Below are 17,039 nucleotides of genomic sequence, written 5' to 3'. Positions count from 1 at the left end.
GTTTTAGGTTCGACCTTGTAACTCAGCCTCTTTAACTCTTTAGAAAACGTAGTTTTTTTCAAATAATTTCTGCACGTTTTTGTACAGTTTATTACTTATTATTGCTTGACTAACTGTTAGCTGATCGTGTCAGGAGTTAAAGTTGGGGGGCTTCCGCCCCCAAACCCCCCACTCTTGAACATTCTTGTGTTAAGGCTTTTAATTCCTCAATACTCAAATCACGTCGTACAGGGTGCCTCCTAATCCCTGTAAGTTTTAAGGTTCGAACTTGTGACTCAGCCTCTTTAACAGCCCCCCAACTGTGCCTCCTAATCCCTGTACGTTTTAAGGGTCGACCTTGTAACTCAGCCTCTTTAACTCTTTAGAAAACGTAATTTTTTTCAAATAATTTAAAAAAGAAACTGAGTTTCTTTTCAAAGTATATAAAAAAGTTGCTCTGGTGGTGAATCGAGCCCGAGTTTTCCGCTTGAATGTCTGAAGTCTCAGCCGCTGGACTATACAAGCACAATAGTAATTGTTGTTTAGCACATAGAAGGTATTTTCGACGCAAGCAAATTCCCAAAAATCTTGATATGTGGTTTTTGGAAAACAGGGAAGGAGTGATCAGATTGAGCTGAAATTTCGACGATAAGCTCCCAGGCCCCAGGAAAGCTTATCCTCTAAATTTCAGCCCGATCAGAACAACGTTAAAGGGGGGGTTGTGGAGGGAAAAATTAACATGGGCTAATATAGGAAAACGAGGTTTTTCGTAAATGTAAATTCGGGGGATAATTTTTTCGGTCTGAAAATATCAAAAGGCCCTAACAGGTCGAATTCTGCTTCGAATGAGTCCTCATTCAACCGGATCCGTTGCCAACTGGGGCCTGTAGGCGTGGCTAACAAAAAAAAAAAAGAGATGAATTTTAAGTGGCTATATTTGGTTTTTTGAAAACAGGGAAGGAGTGATCGGATTGAGCTGAAATTTCGAGGATAAGCTCCCGGGCCCTAGGAAAGCTTAACCTCTAAATTTCAGCCCAATCGGACAACGTTAAAGGGGGCTGTGGTGGGAGGGTCCAAACTTCCGGCCCAGTTTACCCCATGAAGATAAAGTCGGAGGAGGATGAAATTTTGCAAGTTTCTTAGTTTGAGCTTGGGCTACAAAATGCAATTACCGCCGTCTCTCTGCGACCTCTAGGACCTGAAATCGCTTAAAATTGTGGTGGGTCGCCTCTTTATAGAGGCACAAGTGTGCCTCCTTGATTAACACAACCAAATTCCTCAAGTGTTAGGTGGGAACCTTATATAAATGAAAATTCGTAACTGCCGGTACTACCCCTATGTAGCTTATAGAACTGAAAAGCTAAGATTTAATTGCCCTGAAAAACTGCAAAAAAGGGTCATACCATTTAGTGGCCATGAACAGCCAATTTCTCCTATTAAACCACATTTAACATCATCAGCGTCAATACAACCAGATAGAATTTCTGCTGTCATTAGTTTGACAAGGATTTCAATTGGCCTTGATAGAACGTCAGTTCGCTGAGAACCAGCAACGTAAAAACCTGTCAAATTATAAAAATTAAATCTAATGCGAATTTTATCCCTCAAAATGTGTTCTTTTCATGCTTGAAGTCAGGCTAGATCTGACTTCAAGAATATTGAGGTGCGACCCTATTTTGAACTTGAATTTAGAGTATATTCAACATTCCTCGGACTGATCATATTTAATAAAACTTCAAAATTTAAATTTCTTCGTAGGTTCAAACTTTGTTTTGCATGTTCAAGCTTGAACAAATTCTAATTCCACTTATGCTCGAAATATATTCTTAATTTGCACATATTTACTTCAAAGCTCAATATAAATTGTAGCAATTTATAAGTATTTTTACATAAGTATGATTATGATATATTCAGTAAAATTATACTTCATATAGTTTCCAAAAGAAAAGTTAAGGAGGGGTTTGAATTTTAAGACGTAGAAACCTTTTAAAACGAGAAAATCTTACAAATGACTATTATGGCTATTATTTCCTCATTTTACTCATATTCATAATGAAAGAGGCTCTATGTGTAACCGTTCCTCATCCAGATCAGCCTATCCCTTTTTTTCAAGCCTTTGATCGTTAGCGCCATCCAGTAAACAGCTGAGATACACCGTCTATTGAAAACAGATGAACGAATATAATAAATAAGGAAATAGCAAAAAATACACTACATAATGAAATTAAAAGACTCCTTCAGGGGTAAAATATAAATAGAAGAAACATTAGTAAAAACAAACTCTTTTTCTTATAAAGATTGGCTGAAAATAAAAACATTTTTCAGATTTTTTCTAAACCTGTCTGATATTTGAGTAGTTTTGACAAATTTTGTGATCAGTTTTTCAGCAATGCATTAATGTCGTAAACTATGTTCTATAAACTTTCACTGATTTTTCAACCACGCTTCCTTTTTTTAAATTTTACGCCAAAAACTGCATAACTACGTTTGAAGGCCTTTTTCCTTTAAAACCAAGTTCCCGATTTTGCAATTTTCATATGTATACAGTAGTCTAAGGTCCCAGAGACCTTTTCCAATGACCATTTCTAAAGCCTGTTTATTCTGGTTTTGAAAAAAATCAAACAGAATGGTAAGTACAGTAGGTTAATAGGAATTTGAATGACTAGGCCTATTATCATTATTTGATTTATGATATGTTGAATTTACTCCTGGATTTGTAAACGTTTTATTTTGCAGTTTGAATTATGTTAGAGCTTGACAGGAATCAATTACTTGGGCTATTATTGTTAAATGCTTAAATGAAAGACTTATTCTACTTGTGTAAGGATAGGTCTAGCATTTTTGTTATTGACAACCATCCAGTGGCACCTTGCTATTTGCTGTTCAGTGATACTTTGCGGTTTTCTTACTAGATCTGAAAGGCTTGGAAATTTCTCAGGGGATGTTTGTGTTAGTTCATTATCTTTTGTTATTATTATTTTCCATGATTAAATTTATTCTTAAAAGAAAAAACAGATGGCGATCATCTATCAGTTCATCTTTTTTCTTGTTACTTCCGTTGATTACAATCATCTCTGCCTGTTTCATGAAATATTTTCTTTGAAAGAATCTGCAAACATAAGGAACTGCTTTCTTTACTGATACTACAATAAACATACACTCGAGTGATGGCTTGTCCTTTTTATGGCCCGAATCTTTGTGTGGAGCTGGGGAAAAAATACTTTTTTTGTGGAGCTAAGGAAAAATAACTTCTTGTGTGGAACTGGGGAAAAATTACTTTTTGTGTGGAGCTGGGGAAAAATTGGAAAAAGTATAAAAGACAAGGGAATTCTCTTTAAAAAAATACGGTAAACGCTTTATTGTAAAAGATTGTGAAGCTCTGATTTTCCCTGTTTTTGGACCTTCTAAATCTTGGTGGGAGCTCTGATTGGCCCATCTTTATCATTGTTTTTCAACTTCAGCTGATTATGGCTAGGGTATTTGGAAGATATATTCAGTTTCTGAACACTCTTATTGTTGTTCAACATCTTGAGAAACGAAATTAAACTATTAGCTTTTTGTGTTTTTATAATAGGTTGCGTAAGGTATTTATTTTTTTAAATCACCATCACAGGCCTGAAGGGTCGACCTCAAACTTAGCGGTCAAAAAACAAAAACAGGATACCAACACGTAATACTGGCTACAAAATTCAGACTTACATTGACAGACTAATTAAATAATTCATTAACCATTAATAAAACTGTCATTTTATTAAATTCATGAGTAAAAAATAATGGAGAGGCACTGTAGGTTTCTTTAGCATTTGTACTAGTAGGCTAAATTACGTTCCGTTTTTTTGTACAGCGTTCTTACTGTGCGGTTTTGACGTCACCATTATAGTGTCTTTCCCAATACCCTTTTTGAGCACTCATTCAATATTGTTTTGTATGAAACAAACAAATAGAAGCCAAAAATTTAAGCACAAACTCGTGCTACGAGGGCAATTGTGTTTTTGTTTTATTACATACTAATCTTGAAAAAACACTAAAAATAAATCGTTTCGACTCATTTTTACAAAAAAAACCTGTTCTAATATCCAAAAATACCTGCTGCAGCGTGAAAGCAGTTTCTATAGAGTCTTTTTTCAACGTATATAGATGTGTAAGTTTCCACTTAATCGGATTTCAATAATCAGATTTCAATTTTAATGTCCTTGGTTCTTGAATAAATGAATATCTTATCAATATGAAAATCTGTATGGAAATCTTTAACCCCCTAATAGTACCGCGTGAATTTAATTTTCACTTCTTAATAAAAAAAAATATATCTGTAGTTATCAGGTATTTCCCCCTTAGCCTCCATACTTCATGGTTAGTCCATATATATTACTCCAAATGAAAGAACAATATATATATATATATATATATATATATATATATATATATATATATATATATATATATATATATATATATATATATATATATATATATATATATATATATATATATATATATATGTATATATACACCTTATCAATAATTCTAAACCGATTGTCCATCTCAAAATTTTCACGCGACTGCACTGTTGCCCTTGTTTGGCCTAAAATTTTGATTTTCAGTAAAAAATGACGGAAATCCGCACTTTCGTGCGGCCCGGACTCCTTTGTTACCTAAGACAATTGCCCCCCTCCTCATGCACACGAGAATTTGCTCAAATGTTGTATTAATAGCTCACATGCTAAACGAGCATATTGAAAAACCGACCAGTATAAAGCTCTTGTTTAGAAACTTAGCAGTGATAGTGAAAGGTAGATTATAAACGCAACGAAAGAATATTCTAACTAGGAAGAACTTTAATTTATAGGCCAAACAATTATTTCAAAGATTTTTATCAATCAAAACACTATAAAATGTTTCTTTTGAAAAGATATTTATAACACATAATAAGTCCCATACCAAAGAACCCTACTATTAAGGCTATATAAATTTAAGAGTTTTATTTACCAAAATCTAAGGGGGAAGGGTCTTTTTTAATTTTTGTTTACTATTGTACAAAAAAAAAATTTAATTTAGGGGGGGGGGGTATCTCGTTTTTTAATTTATTTTTTAATGAAAATTAAAAAAAAAGAATTCGTTTTTCAAAATCTGAGGAGAAACAGGGTTTCTTATGGGGAAATTCCCCCGAAATTTATATCCGTTAGCAAATTTTAAGGAAGATACAAAGTTTCGCTCCCTGATGGTATTTTCTATCCGAGATGCCCGCCTGCAAAATTCACTGACGCAAAAACAATATTTTTGAAAATATGTTCCATAAAACCATCAACATTCCTACCGGTTCCCGCAATAACATGTACACCACTTTGAAGGCTAATATCCTTCAAAAATTTTGCTTTCCGTTGTATTCCATGCGTTGTACACTCCACAATAGTTCCTCCGCCTTTGCTTTTAAAATTTGTCATTTCTTCTACAACAGCACCCATTGTTTCAGCATCGTTAAATTTCAAATTTGCCTTGTGACTGTATCTAATATAAAAGGAAAGAAAAAATTAATAAAACAAATAATAAAGGAAGAATAAAAACTAGCATATTTAGCTTATACCTTTTATAGTGTAGGAACATTGTGAAAAAAAGGGATCAATGTAAAAAAAAAAATGCTTTACAAATGATTCTTTCACTATCCGACCCAAAAATATGAGCTGATTCTGAATCCGAAAAGTTTACCGCTCTAGCTCTTTCACAAATTTGAGTTTTTGAGGTTGAATTTGAGGTTGAGGCAAAAATGTTGATTGAGTAAATACCAACAAATGTGATTAGCTATGTCATTTCTACGCTTTTTTTGCTGATGAACATGAAACTAAATGTTTAAAGTCAAACGAATTGTTTGAGGCTTAAAGCTTTGAGAGAGAGAGAGTGAGGTTGGGGGAGAGGTTCTAGGAAAATTGTGAAAAAAAGGGGGTCAAACTTACTGAATTACTGATACTACTGGTATTACTGATATTATAGGAGAAATTGCACAACACTATGTTGTTTATTTCGCGTAGCACAGTTTCATAGACTACCTTGTCTAATTAATCATCTTTTTTTTTATATAAAAAGATTAAAAATCTTTTTGAAGTGTGTTAAGCTACCACAACAGTAAAAAAAATTCTCGCTTAGATGCCTGATTCAGGAAATCTAAAATGTCACCAGGAACACCAACCTTAGTATATTAGATACAATAAATTTTCTCTAATTGGCTACAGGGATTCTGGTCAGTTGCTTTATACCTTTATTATGGAGTATACACTTAATTCTTCGTTCAAGGTTGAAGCGTCGATCTTTAATTTCTAGTGCCCTTTCTAAGAGTCAAAAGGGATTGGAGGGCAACCAAACCCCTCCCACGCCCACCAATTCCCAAACACATCCTCCAATCAAACTTTCGTAATAGCCATTTCATTCAGCATATATGAAAAGTGCAGTAACTGTGTCTCTTGGAATGTCAACCCCCAACAGCTCTCGGGGCAAGGGCTGTAAGCTATTTATTTCGTTCATTGTTTACGTAGTATTTGTTATTGAGGAAGGTGGGAATGTTTTACATTTAGGGTCCAAAAAGACGAGGGGCATTTAGGTGGATCTTTCATAGAATGTTGATGGGATAAATTAAATTAAATCGAAACATATTATGTGCATACGGTTTTTCAAAAGGGCGTAACTAAGGAATGACTGAGTGTATTAATTTGGAACTTCCAGTAAATGATAAGGAGGAAGACCAAGTGACCAAAAAGGCAATATTTGCATGCTATTGCTACTTCTACTACTAATACTACTACTAATACTGCTACTAATACTATTACAACTGCTACAACTACAACTGCAACTACTACTACTACTTCTACCGCTACCACTACAACTACTGCTTCTGTAGCGAGTACAATCAGGTCTGAGGGTATTGAAGTGAAAAGCTGAGGAATTGTTAAGGGGAAAGTTGAATTAAATCAAAACATGCTATGTGCACAGAGATTGTCAAAAGGGCGTAATCAGTAATACATTTGGAATGGCTTTCCGTATCAACCTGAAACTTCTGGGCATTATGAATGGGACTTTCAACCGGCCAAAAGGCATGTATTTCAACTGGCCAACATGTGCATACTATTACTGCTATTAATACTGCTTCTACTACTGCTAATACAACACTACTACTGATACCACTGTTCCTACGACTACACTACTACATTGCTACTGCTAATATTAAGACTTAGGGTATGAATGTAAAATTTGAGAGAATATAAAGGGGAAATTTGAACTAAATCAAAACACACTATGTGCATACGGATTGTTGAAAAGGCGTATCTCAGGAATGAATTAGGGCATTAGGTTAGAACTTCCAGGGAATGCTTAAAGGGGAAGATCAGTAGACCGAAAGTCAACATTTGCATGCTATTACAACCACTACTACTACTACTGAAGCAACTACTATTACTGCGAGTACTACCACGGCTGAGGATATTGAAGTGAAAATTATAAAAAATGTTGAGAGGAAAGTTAAACTAAATCAAAACATCATATGTACATGCAAGTTGTCAAAAGGGCATTTCATAAAATATGTTTTGATCGGCTATCGTATCAAGCTGAATAAAACATCTATAATAAAACCCGCCGTAATTTAGGACGTTCTTATGAAACTTCATGGACTACGTGTATCCTATCAAACATATTATAACGACAAACATAATAATGCACCCGTAATTACCAGTTACAACAGTGGAGTAGAAAACTTGTAGTTATGTAATTTTTCTAGTTTGTAGGCTTAAGGGTTTGGGGGCAATTTTACATGAGAAATTTCTCCTAAGCGTGTTCACATGCTCACTGAACATGAAATAAAGCCACATAATCAGAGCCAAAGATGTACAAATTTAGATTAATTATAACACTTTGCCTTTCAAGTCTTGGGACCACCGCTGGACCATTTTATAATTACGGTTCCAGGGAGTTTATTATTTTGATGCGGCGATAATAATAGTTTTCGCTTTAAACATTCCCCAATTTTATCAGAATTTTTTTCTACTAAAATTACGCAGGGAAACGAAAACCATTACAATAACTTCGAAATGTTACTCTTAAAAAAGAATCTAGCTAAGACCAAACCACTTTGTCAATACTGGCTGTGGTACAAACAATTTTATTTTTGCCAAATTGCATTTTGTTGTTTTTTTTTTTTTTCTTTAGTGCTATCACTTTCACCCATGCCGCTCTTTTAAGTAATATAGCCCCCATTGACTTCCATTCTTCCTTTGATACTATGGACGGACGATTCCTGTGGCTAATCCTGAAAGCTGTGGGCCTACCAACAAATGTACAATACAGAGAACTTTACAACAACGCAGAGAGCGCCGTCCTGGTTAATGGGAAACTTTCTTCCTCCTTTCTCAACAATTACAGAGTACGGGAGGGATGCGCTACTGCACTAGAGCTGTGTAACTGCGTAATCAACCACATCTTGAATGAGACACGCCGTGTCCACCCTTTCGACATCAACTATGCCGGGAGGACCGTCTCTGATATTAATATCTTTAACTGAGACAAGTCCAGATTGACTGTTCACTCTTAATTTTTTAACATGTCAGTACAGTATTTTACTACTACTCACAAAACGTTCCTTACTATGATTATATATCACACACAGGAAAAAGCCTTCCGCTTTTTCTTAGCTGGATGTAGTAAAGAACAAACCCCAGTTGTAACTGTTGTCACCACATAGCTTTACTATAGCGTCATTTATGGTTGCAACCCACGATCATCACGTCAATTATCGTCTTGTATACGAAGATGCAGTTTATTGTAAAAGTAGCTGCCACTTTTCTTGATTTTCAAGCCAATATATTTCCCTTGCTTTTTAAGCCTAGGGACAGAAAGTTTACTATATAAGGGTTTCGGACAAGACAGTTCTAATGGTGTACTTTTTGTTTTGATCTGACTCTTATTTCAGGATTTATGGGTTTTTATAGTTCTTAACATTGGACGTGATCGTCTCTTACTAGGTTGCTAGCTACCGCTGCAACCCGGAAAAACAAGTTTCGTTTTAACCCTAGCAACCTAGTGTACTAAAGGGGTACCGAAGAACATTACTACTAAAATTGGGTAAATTATACCTCTTCATCTTTGACATCAATGATCTCGGCTAATGTTTATTCGAAACGATTGGGATAAAATCAGACAAAAAAGCAGACAAATCTCTTCCAAATCACTTGTTTTCTAAGTCTTTGGGCTATTCTGTTCCACATTCTTGGCACAATAATAATCTGTCTTTGCTACGAAATGTTTTCCGGCATGAGGTACAATAATGAGTGGTTTTGCGGCGCTTATTGAGTGGACATAACCGGCAGTTTGTCCTCTTGCTCTCCCCTGAGGCTGTTGTTGGACGGAAAGGATTCAACTTTAGGATGTCTCCAATGGTTCCTTGGAGACAAAGTGGCAAACCTGGCGTATCATGACGTTGTAGCATATATGGCTTTACGAGCGTCTCATACAAAGTCATCATAAAGCCCCGCCCCTGACAAGATTTTTGTCCCAGGCGGTGCGCATTGTGTGCGTAAATGATAAACGACCTCATGAAAGCTGTATTCATCAGCCACCACTTCGCCTTTCAACTTGCACTCATGCTCAAACACATTTGATCAAAGGACTCGACTCTCCCTTAGTTTAATTATAGAAATCAATTGAGGTGCGCTTTTTCGAATATTTTGATAGAGCATATCCTTCGTGACAAGTTGACAGCAAAAGGACTACTTTACCCTTATTTGGGCAGTAGGATCTATCCTGTGGCATCACATTTTCTGAGTCGTCACAAGGAACGTAGGCCAGATCTTCCTCTTCACTGTCAAAAAGTTGTCGGTCCTGTACTTCAACTGAATCGTCGTTGTCATCACTGTCACTTACTTGTGCATCTCCATTTTCTTCCCCTTCCTCTAGAAGATGGGTAATTTCTTTGTCGGAAAGCAGACGTCAGCTCCCTGCTGAAAAATACCCTGAACAGATCATAGTAATAATACCAAAAGTAGGTGAAATATATGGTGTAATTGCTAAAATATGACCTAACTTCGGTACAGCCCAGTCAACTACATGAAGCACCTAAAAGCAGCGCCAGGTTTGCTTATGCTTCAAATATAGAGAAATCGAATTAGTGACTGAAAAAAAAGCTTGAGAAATACTAAAAATGGGTAAAACTTTCCCACTGACCTCCTGTATCTCTGTGTCTGTTGATGTCTGATGCAAGAACAATTAACTAACTAGCTCTCTTATGGTCAAAGAGAAAATATGGTACATATGAAAAAAGCCTGAGCCCCTCCCCCAGGCGTACAGAATAACTTGTTTTTGTTTTATTTATGTTTCAGCATCCCTCTTTACTACCATTAAAAAAATTTGTTTTTTACCAAGCTTAATAAATAGTATAACGTTTGATAATAAGAAACAATGTTATGAGTCAATCAAACATTATGTAAGTAATATGTTATTATAGATATGAACCATCACCACAACTTACGGATTCTGTCGTATCCATCCCACAGTTTCCAACGAGAAAAGGGCCTCCCCTTTCTTTTCATCTTCAACTTTTGGTCTACAATAGGCAACATCAAATGCAAGTGACAAATGCTCGTGTGCAAGTGTTTTGCCAAGCTCATCAGGGTTGATCAAGCCGAGAACTAAAAAATTAAGAATGACTTTATTTTAGTACAGATAGTTTATAAGGAAAGGAATATCCATAATAACATATTTTGGTGGCAGATCTGTCCAAACTTTCTATTTAAAAGCTTCGAGCTCGATGACAAGAATTCAAACTCCATTTTATCTTTTTTTTACATAGGATTTGATCCCATAATGGCAGAAGGGATAAATATTCCCGACGGAAATGGGTTTCTTCGTCTTGTATTGAATAAAACACTGATCTCACGGTTGAAGAAAATTAGCTTAGAAATTATTTCAATTCTTAAAAATGATCATTACTGTAAGACAATGTTAGGGCTCCAATAAAGGAAGCCCCAGCTCGACATGATAATGAAGAAATCTCCCAAAATCTACCTTTTTTAGGCTATCGTCATTAGTCTATAATTGTCCTACCATACACATCAGCGTGAGAAAACCGATACTCCCCTCTCTCTCTGAGAATGTTTTCTACCAAGCTGAAGCACTCAGCTCCATCAAACTCTCTACCTAAACCCTGGGGTAAGGAAAAATCACTCTCATAGCCTATATAAAAAAGAAAATCAGTTTGGCTTTTCCACCTAGAGTCTGATAATTGTGTCAACATAAGTGAGTATATAGGAATTCCATCTGAGGGATTAAATCCCAGGGCATGAATTAGAAAAACCAAAAATAGTAGGATCAAACAAGCAATATGTACACTTAAAGAAAATAATGATTAAAATCGTGAAATTTCGATGGGCATGGGTCCGAGATGCGTCTGGACCACTTAATAAGTAACTCGAGAGGGTATCCGCTTTCCGCCACGTGTAAATTTCCAAACAACTAGTGTGCTGCTCAGTTCCACTAGGCTACGCCTGGAACAGTTTTTGCCACACTTCACATAGTTTCCACCACGCCTAGAACACTTCCACCACACTTGCCACACGCTACTTGGTGTACGAGATTTCTGAAAATGGATGCTCTCTTGAAGTAATACCTAGTTAAATAAATTTGACCCGTAAAACGTGGCCATACCGGGTTCCATGACTGCGTTTTGAGAAACTTTTAAGTCAGACACCAAGATAAGCGAAATGCTGCCAGTTTTTCAGAATACATTAAAGGTACAAACTTGCTGCAAAAGAACATATCCACAATATCTCAAATATGGCTAAAAGTGTAATTTACAGGCTTAAAAGCCCCAGCTGAAACTCTTAGGGAACATTGAATGGGGAGATCAAAAGGAGTTTTAAATTTTGACTAGCGGTACCAAGGGGAATATATCAAGGAGCAAAATTGTTTGAGGACAAACTTACTTGTATCGACTCCGATTTGACTGGACCAACAGGAAAGACCCAAAACAAAAATAAATCACATTGTATAATTAAATAAAACATAAAATGAACAGAAATTACCACCAATATTAGAAGGGTAAGGTCTTCAAAGCCTTTTAAAGACCAGATTGTCATTTACGCTCAAATGAAATAAAAATTGTTTTTCTCTCTTTTATAGCCTTAATAAATCCAAAACAGTCGAGGCTTTCAGGAATATATTAAACTTTCAATCTACATGCAAAAGTTTTTTTCAGTAATGTTGATTAATATGGTCATTTTCTTTCTTTTTTTGTTTATGTTATGACAAATAAAACCACAATTCTCAAAATAAATTTACAATTTTGTATTTTTATTGTTTATTGTTTACATTAATATTCTACAAAAGAAAATTGTGGCACATTTTCAATATAAGTAAATTCTCTGATGCCAGATAATAGTCATATTTATGGATCCCTTATTCACTCTCTTCTTTTCTAAGGCAATCAAGGGGAAACTTCTCTCTTTGGCATTTAGTTTCATTAAAGAAATCAATCCATCGATTTTGATTGTCTTTTGACGTCATTCAATAGAAAACTCGAACTTATTGGGCAATCTCTCAGAGTCTTAACTTTGTATGATGTAGAGTACTGCAAGATAGTGGTTTAATAAGGTTTTTGGAGGGGTTTAAATTAATAGGATAAATGAGTTCAGCAAAAGGGTCTATTCTATATGGTCACTATGGCTATGATTGAAAAATACTGATTAGTGTGCAATGTTGCACATCGTATACAGAGATTGTAGAATCTTTGACCTAGGTGAAGCTAGGAAGATAGAAAGGGGAGGGGTTCAAGTGGTCCTATTAAGGGGCAATTAAAATCTTTCGTTAAAAATCAACTTCGAATTTCATTTTTAAGAGATTTTTAAACGAGGATTATCTTGCAGGGATCACTGCCAGTCCCTGCAAGTAGTTCCATCTAAGTTCCATGAAAATAAGTACCTCCACACGTGGATAGGAGAAAATCATCCCTAAGATCTCTACTGAAGGCCTGTCAAGAAAATTGTATGGCTATGATAATAAACAAATATGACAAGCGACTAAAGAACTAAAGGGATACCTTACTGTTGGAGTAAAGACCCATTCATAATAGGATTTTACTAATATTGAAATTCAGTCCTTTCCGAAACTCGATATTAAACGATGCTGATCAGCTCATCAGTTAGATGATGATCAGATTTTACCATTCCCAATTGGTGTTTAAACAGTGAAATCACCTAGTTCTGTTCTTATCGTAAATTTCCATGGTTTTAAAAACGAATTCCTCAAACGAAATCTGTAGACTGTGGCGACTTATGGCTGCGACTACTTGCAGTCGTAAATACGTTTATGAGCTCTGACAAGCTATTTCTATTAGACTAGAATATATAATAGAATACATTTCTATTACATATTCTATTTCTTATGGATTTTTCGTTTGTACTTTTTTCCCTATCTGGATAAGGTTTGGGTACTAGCCAATCATAAAAGTTTTTGAAGAATTATGATTGGCTCGGCTTAAACTAAGTTTAAATCAACTGAATATTCAGTTTTGACTTTATTCATTTCTGAATGCTAGCTTAACCTTAACTGTGAACGAGTTTGGTTTCAACTGATTCCCGAATGTCGTCGGAGGTGGGGTCTTTTTTTTTTTTTTTTTTTTTTTTAAAAAACGCACAAAAATTTCTTTATATGCATTGCTACTTTTTTGAAAGTCAAATGATTTTTTTTGGAGGGGGTCGAACCTCATTGTTCACCCCTAGATACGGCATCGTCTACAGGCCTTCATTTTAATAAAAATGGTGCTTAACAGATACATTTTGTTCAGGAAAAAATACCTAAGAAACATACATGGCTATTCTATGGTCTACTACTACAACTTTTAGATAGATATATTTTGGATAGTTGAGGAAAACCCTTAGATAATAAGCGGAAAAATTGAAATTTTAAAAGTAATTTTTTTTTGGAGGGGATTGAACCTGGTAGCTCATCCCTGGATACGGCCTTGTCTACAGGCCTTCATTTTAATAAAAATGGCGCTTAACAGATACATTTTTATTATGAGAAACAGACACGGTTATTCTTTGGTCTACTACTACAACTTTTGGGTAGATGTATTTTGGCTAGTTGAGGAAAACCCTTAGATACAAGGAGAACAATTGAAAAACCTGATTTAGGAAATTTTAGGACACGAGAAATATCATCAAACTAAAGTAGAACTCTCTGAAATAGGTCTACTATATTTGTCCGATCTCAACCTCCATCCTCTCAGAAGTAACAAGGGTGCAACCATCAGAAAAGACAACAAGAATATTCAAAGTAGGAAAACCATAATTACAGGTACGGAAAAATGCAGATAGGCGGCCTAAATATGGTGAAAACCAAGGTAAATTACTTTGGAAATATACAATATTATAAGAAACCAGAATTATATTGTATTTTCAATCTTTCATGCACGTATGTATCCAGAGATCTTTAGTCCTGTTTTGCATGTTAAAATCTACACCAAATGAAATGAAAACATAAAAATCAATTAATTTAAGGTAGTAGTGCCTATTCAGACACTTTTTGTCCTCAAAGTTAGAGTACATTTAGCTAAATAACCATCTGAAAAAATTTACCACTCTGTCCCAACTATTATTATAGGCCTACTACTGCTACTCTCAACAACTGAATGTAGCACAAAGCCACCTAAGGATAGCACAGCTGTGAGCACTTCTCCTACCCATTATATTCAAAGCTTCTCTCTATACACCTTCCCAACAGGTTCTATTATGAAATAATAGAAATAATATTACGATACAAACATTGCACTAAGATTATTTTTATTTTATCAAATGTTATTGAAATTTTATTGATTAAATTTTAATCAATTTTATTATTTTTTAAAAATGCTAAAATTAAATTTTATTTTTATTGCAAGACAAATTATTTAACAAAAGCCTTTAGATTTAGGAAAAAATCCGCTTTAACAGGTTCAAACTTTTAATCCCTTGGATACCTACTCATTTCAAATTGTAATACATTTTTATATTAACACTCCAGCCGTTTTTGCTTCATTATTCTTTTTGAGTAAGTTATGAAAATAGGTACTTGTTAATTAACTATTGTTTATGTATTGACCATACTGGCAGATTTTTATTGACTTCACAGGGGGATGAGTAATCTATCATGATTGGGTGGGGAAAATACGAGTGACCTACCCCAAAGGCTGAGGATTTTCACTCCCTGGTATCCTGAGTCCTGAGCGTGGGATCTGAGAAAAACTTTGTATTTTAAACATCATGTTAAATACGTATATCATATGTTATTACTATTATTCATTATATTTGGATTTTATTTCTAACCTTGGGCTTTTTTTCAAGTGAATCCTAGGTGTTATTAAGTAGTAGCCGGGGAATGCATGAACACATGCAATTTGCAGCTACAACATTTAGTAACACATTATCATTTTTAAGTTTTTTTTTCTGACTCAAATCCTCGCTGGAAAAAATGTTTTAGTAGAAAACTCATTTTTATCCTGAAATTAAATGTGAATAATGTCAGATATGTCCCTTTTGTTTGAGTCATGTCCATTTTAGCCTACTCAATCGATCTGAATATTTTGAAATTGAAATAAAAATCACATTTGTCTTTGTATTAAGCAAGAGAAAAAAGATCGATTCTTATTTGGAATTAAATAAAAAAAAACAAGTTTTTTAACTGAAAGTAAGGAGCGACATTAAAACTTAAAACGAACAGAAATTATTCCGTATATGAAAGGGGCTGTCCCCTCCTCAACGCGTCGCTCTTTAAGCTAAAGTTTTTTATTTTTTTAAAAAATAAAGTTATTATACAAATTCAAAATTTAGCGTAAAGAGCGAGGCGTTGAGGAGGGGACAGCCCCTTTCATATACGGAATAATTTCTGTTCGTTTTAAGTTTTAATGTCGCTCCTTACTTTCAGTTAAAAAAACTTGTTTTTTTTATTCAATTTCTGATCGTTTTTTAGTTAATACAACTTTTATTTTGGCTCACCGTCATTGAATAAGTAAACAAAATTTGCATAAAAATTTTAATTCTCTTTTGCTAAATGGATGTCTCTAAATTTGGTTATGACGTAATTTACAAATTAAGTTACGTAACTAACTTCTATATTCGTATATTTTTCTTCTAGCCAAAAATATAAAGCTGCATATTTTTGCAGATATGAGCTTGAAACCTATGCAATTCAATCGTATGATCAGCTGAATCTGAAGGTGGGGTTTACATTAGAATTCTTTTATTTGTATAGGTTTTTTCCCCCCTCTTTCAAAGATTGGGTAAATATTCTCAGTCTTGTATCCTTTGATGAGTGATATTAAACCTAAAAATATTTATATTTTTAGAATCACCGTTATAAATCCATTCTTTTGATATATTTATTGACATCAAAATTCCTTTTTTTAAAGTTTCGATTACTATTGAGCCGTATCGCTTGTTTTTATTGTTTTTTTATTATGTATGTGTTATTATGTATATGAGGGGGTTCCCCCCTAGTCAATATCTCGCTCTTTACGTTAAAAGTTAAAAACAAATTTAATTCAAAACCCCTGAATCACAAAGGCCGTTTAGTTAGAACAGATAGCTCTTTTGAAAGCACTAAAAAAAACTGTAGCGTAAAGAGCGAGGTATTGACTTGGGGGAGAACCCCCTCATATACGTTATAATTTCTGTTCGTTTTAAGTTCAAATGTTGCTTCTTATTTTCAGTTGAAAAAAACTTGTTTTTTTTATTTAATTTCTGATCGTTTTTTAAATAATGCTTGGAAATCCAGCGCTCCCTTCACAGAAATTTCCCCTACGCCAAAGAAACTACCTCCACGGAAAGATTCTCCCGAGTAACCCCCTCCTCCAGCCCCATGCTCCAGAAAAAAATCCTTCCTGAAAATGTCTGTATACTTCCCAATAACCAATAAATAATGCTGGCAAGCCCGGCGCCCCCTTCATGGCAATTTCCCTTCCCCCATGAAAACTTCCTTCATGGACAGATCCTCCAAGATAACCCCCGACCCACCCACCCCCCTTATTACCAGAAAAAAACCCTCCTGAAAACGTC

General features: G+C 34.9%; 1 protein-coding gene across 1 annotated transcript in view; it reads right to left on the bottom strand.

Moving 5' to 3' along the window:
• Nucleotides 1–17,039, bottom strand: part of LOC148946585 (N-acetyltaurine hydrolase) — a 45,624-nt gene that overhangs the window by 8,132 nt on the left and 20,453 nt on the right. The window contains exons 3-5 of the mRNA XM_089097161.1: nt 10,481–10,640; nt 5,294–5,484; nt 1,383–1,541 (exon numbers count right to left, since the gene is read on the bottom strand). Of these exons, the coding sequence (XP_088953287.1) occupies nt 1,383–1,541; nt 5,294–5,484; nt 10,481–10,640 (510 nt within the window). The remainder of the gene's footprint in view (nt 1–1,382; nt 1,542–5,293; nt 5,485–10,480; nt 10,641–17,039) is intronic.

This window comes from Artemia sp. Qi Xiang Cuo, chromosome 11, assembly GCF_049724085.1.
Source record: "Artemia sp. Qi Xiang Cuo chromosome 11, ASM4972408v1, whole genome shotgun sequence".
NCBI lineage: Eukaryota > Metazoa > Arthropoda > Branchiopoda > Anostraca > Artemiidae > Artemia > Artemia sp. Qi Xiang Cuo.
This window is presented reverse-complemented; position numbering and strand designations above follow the sequence as displayed.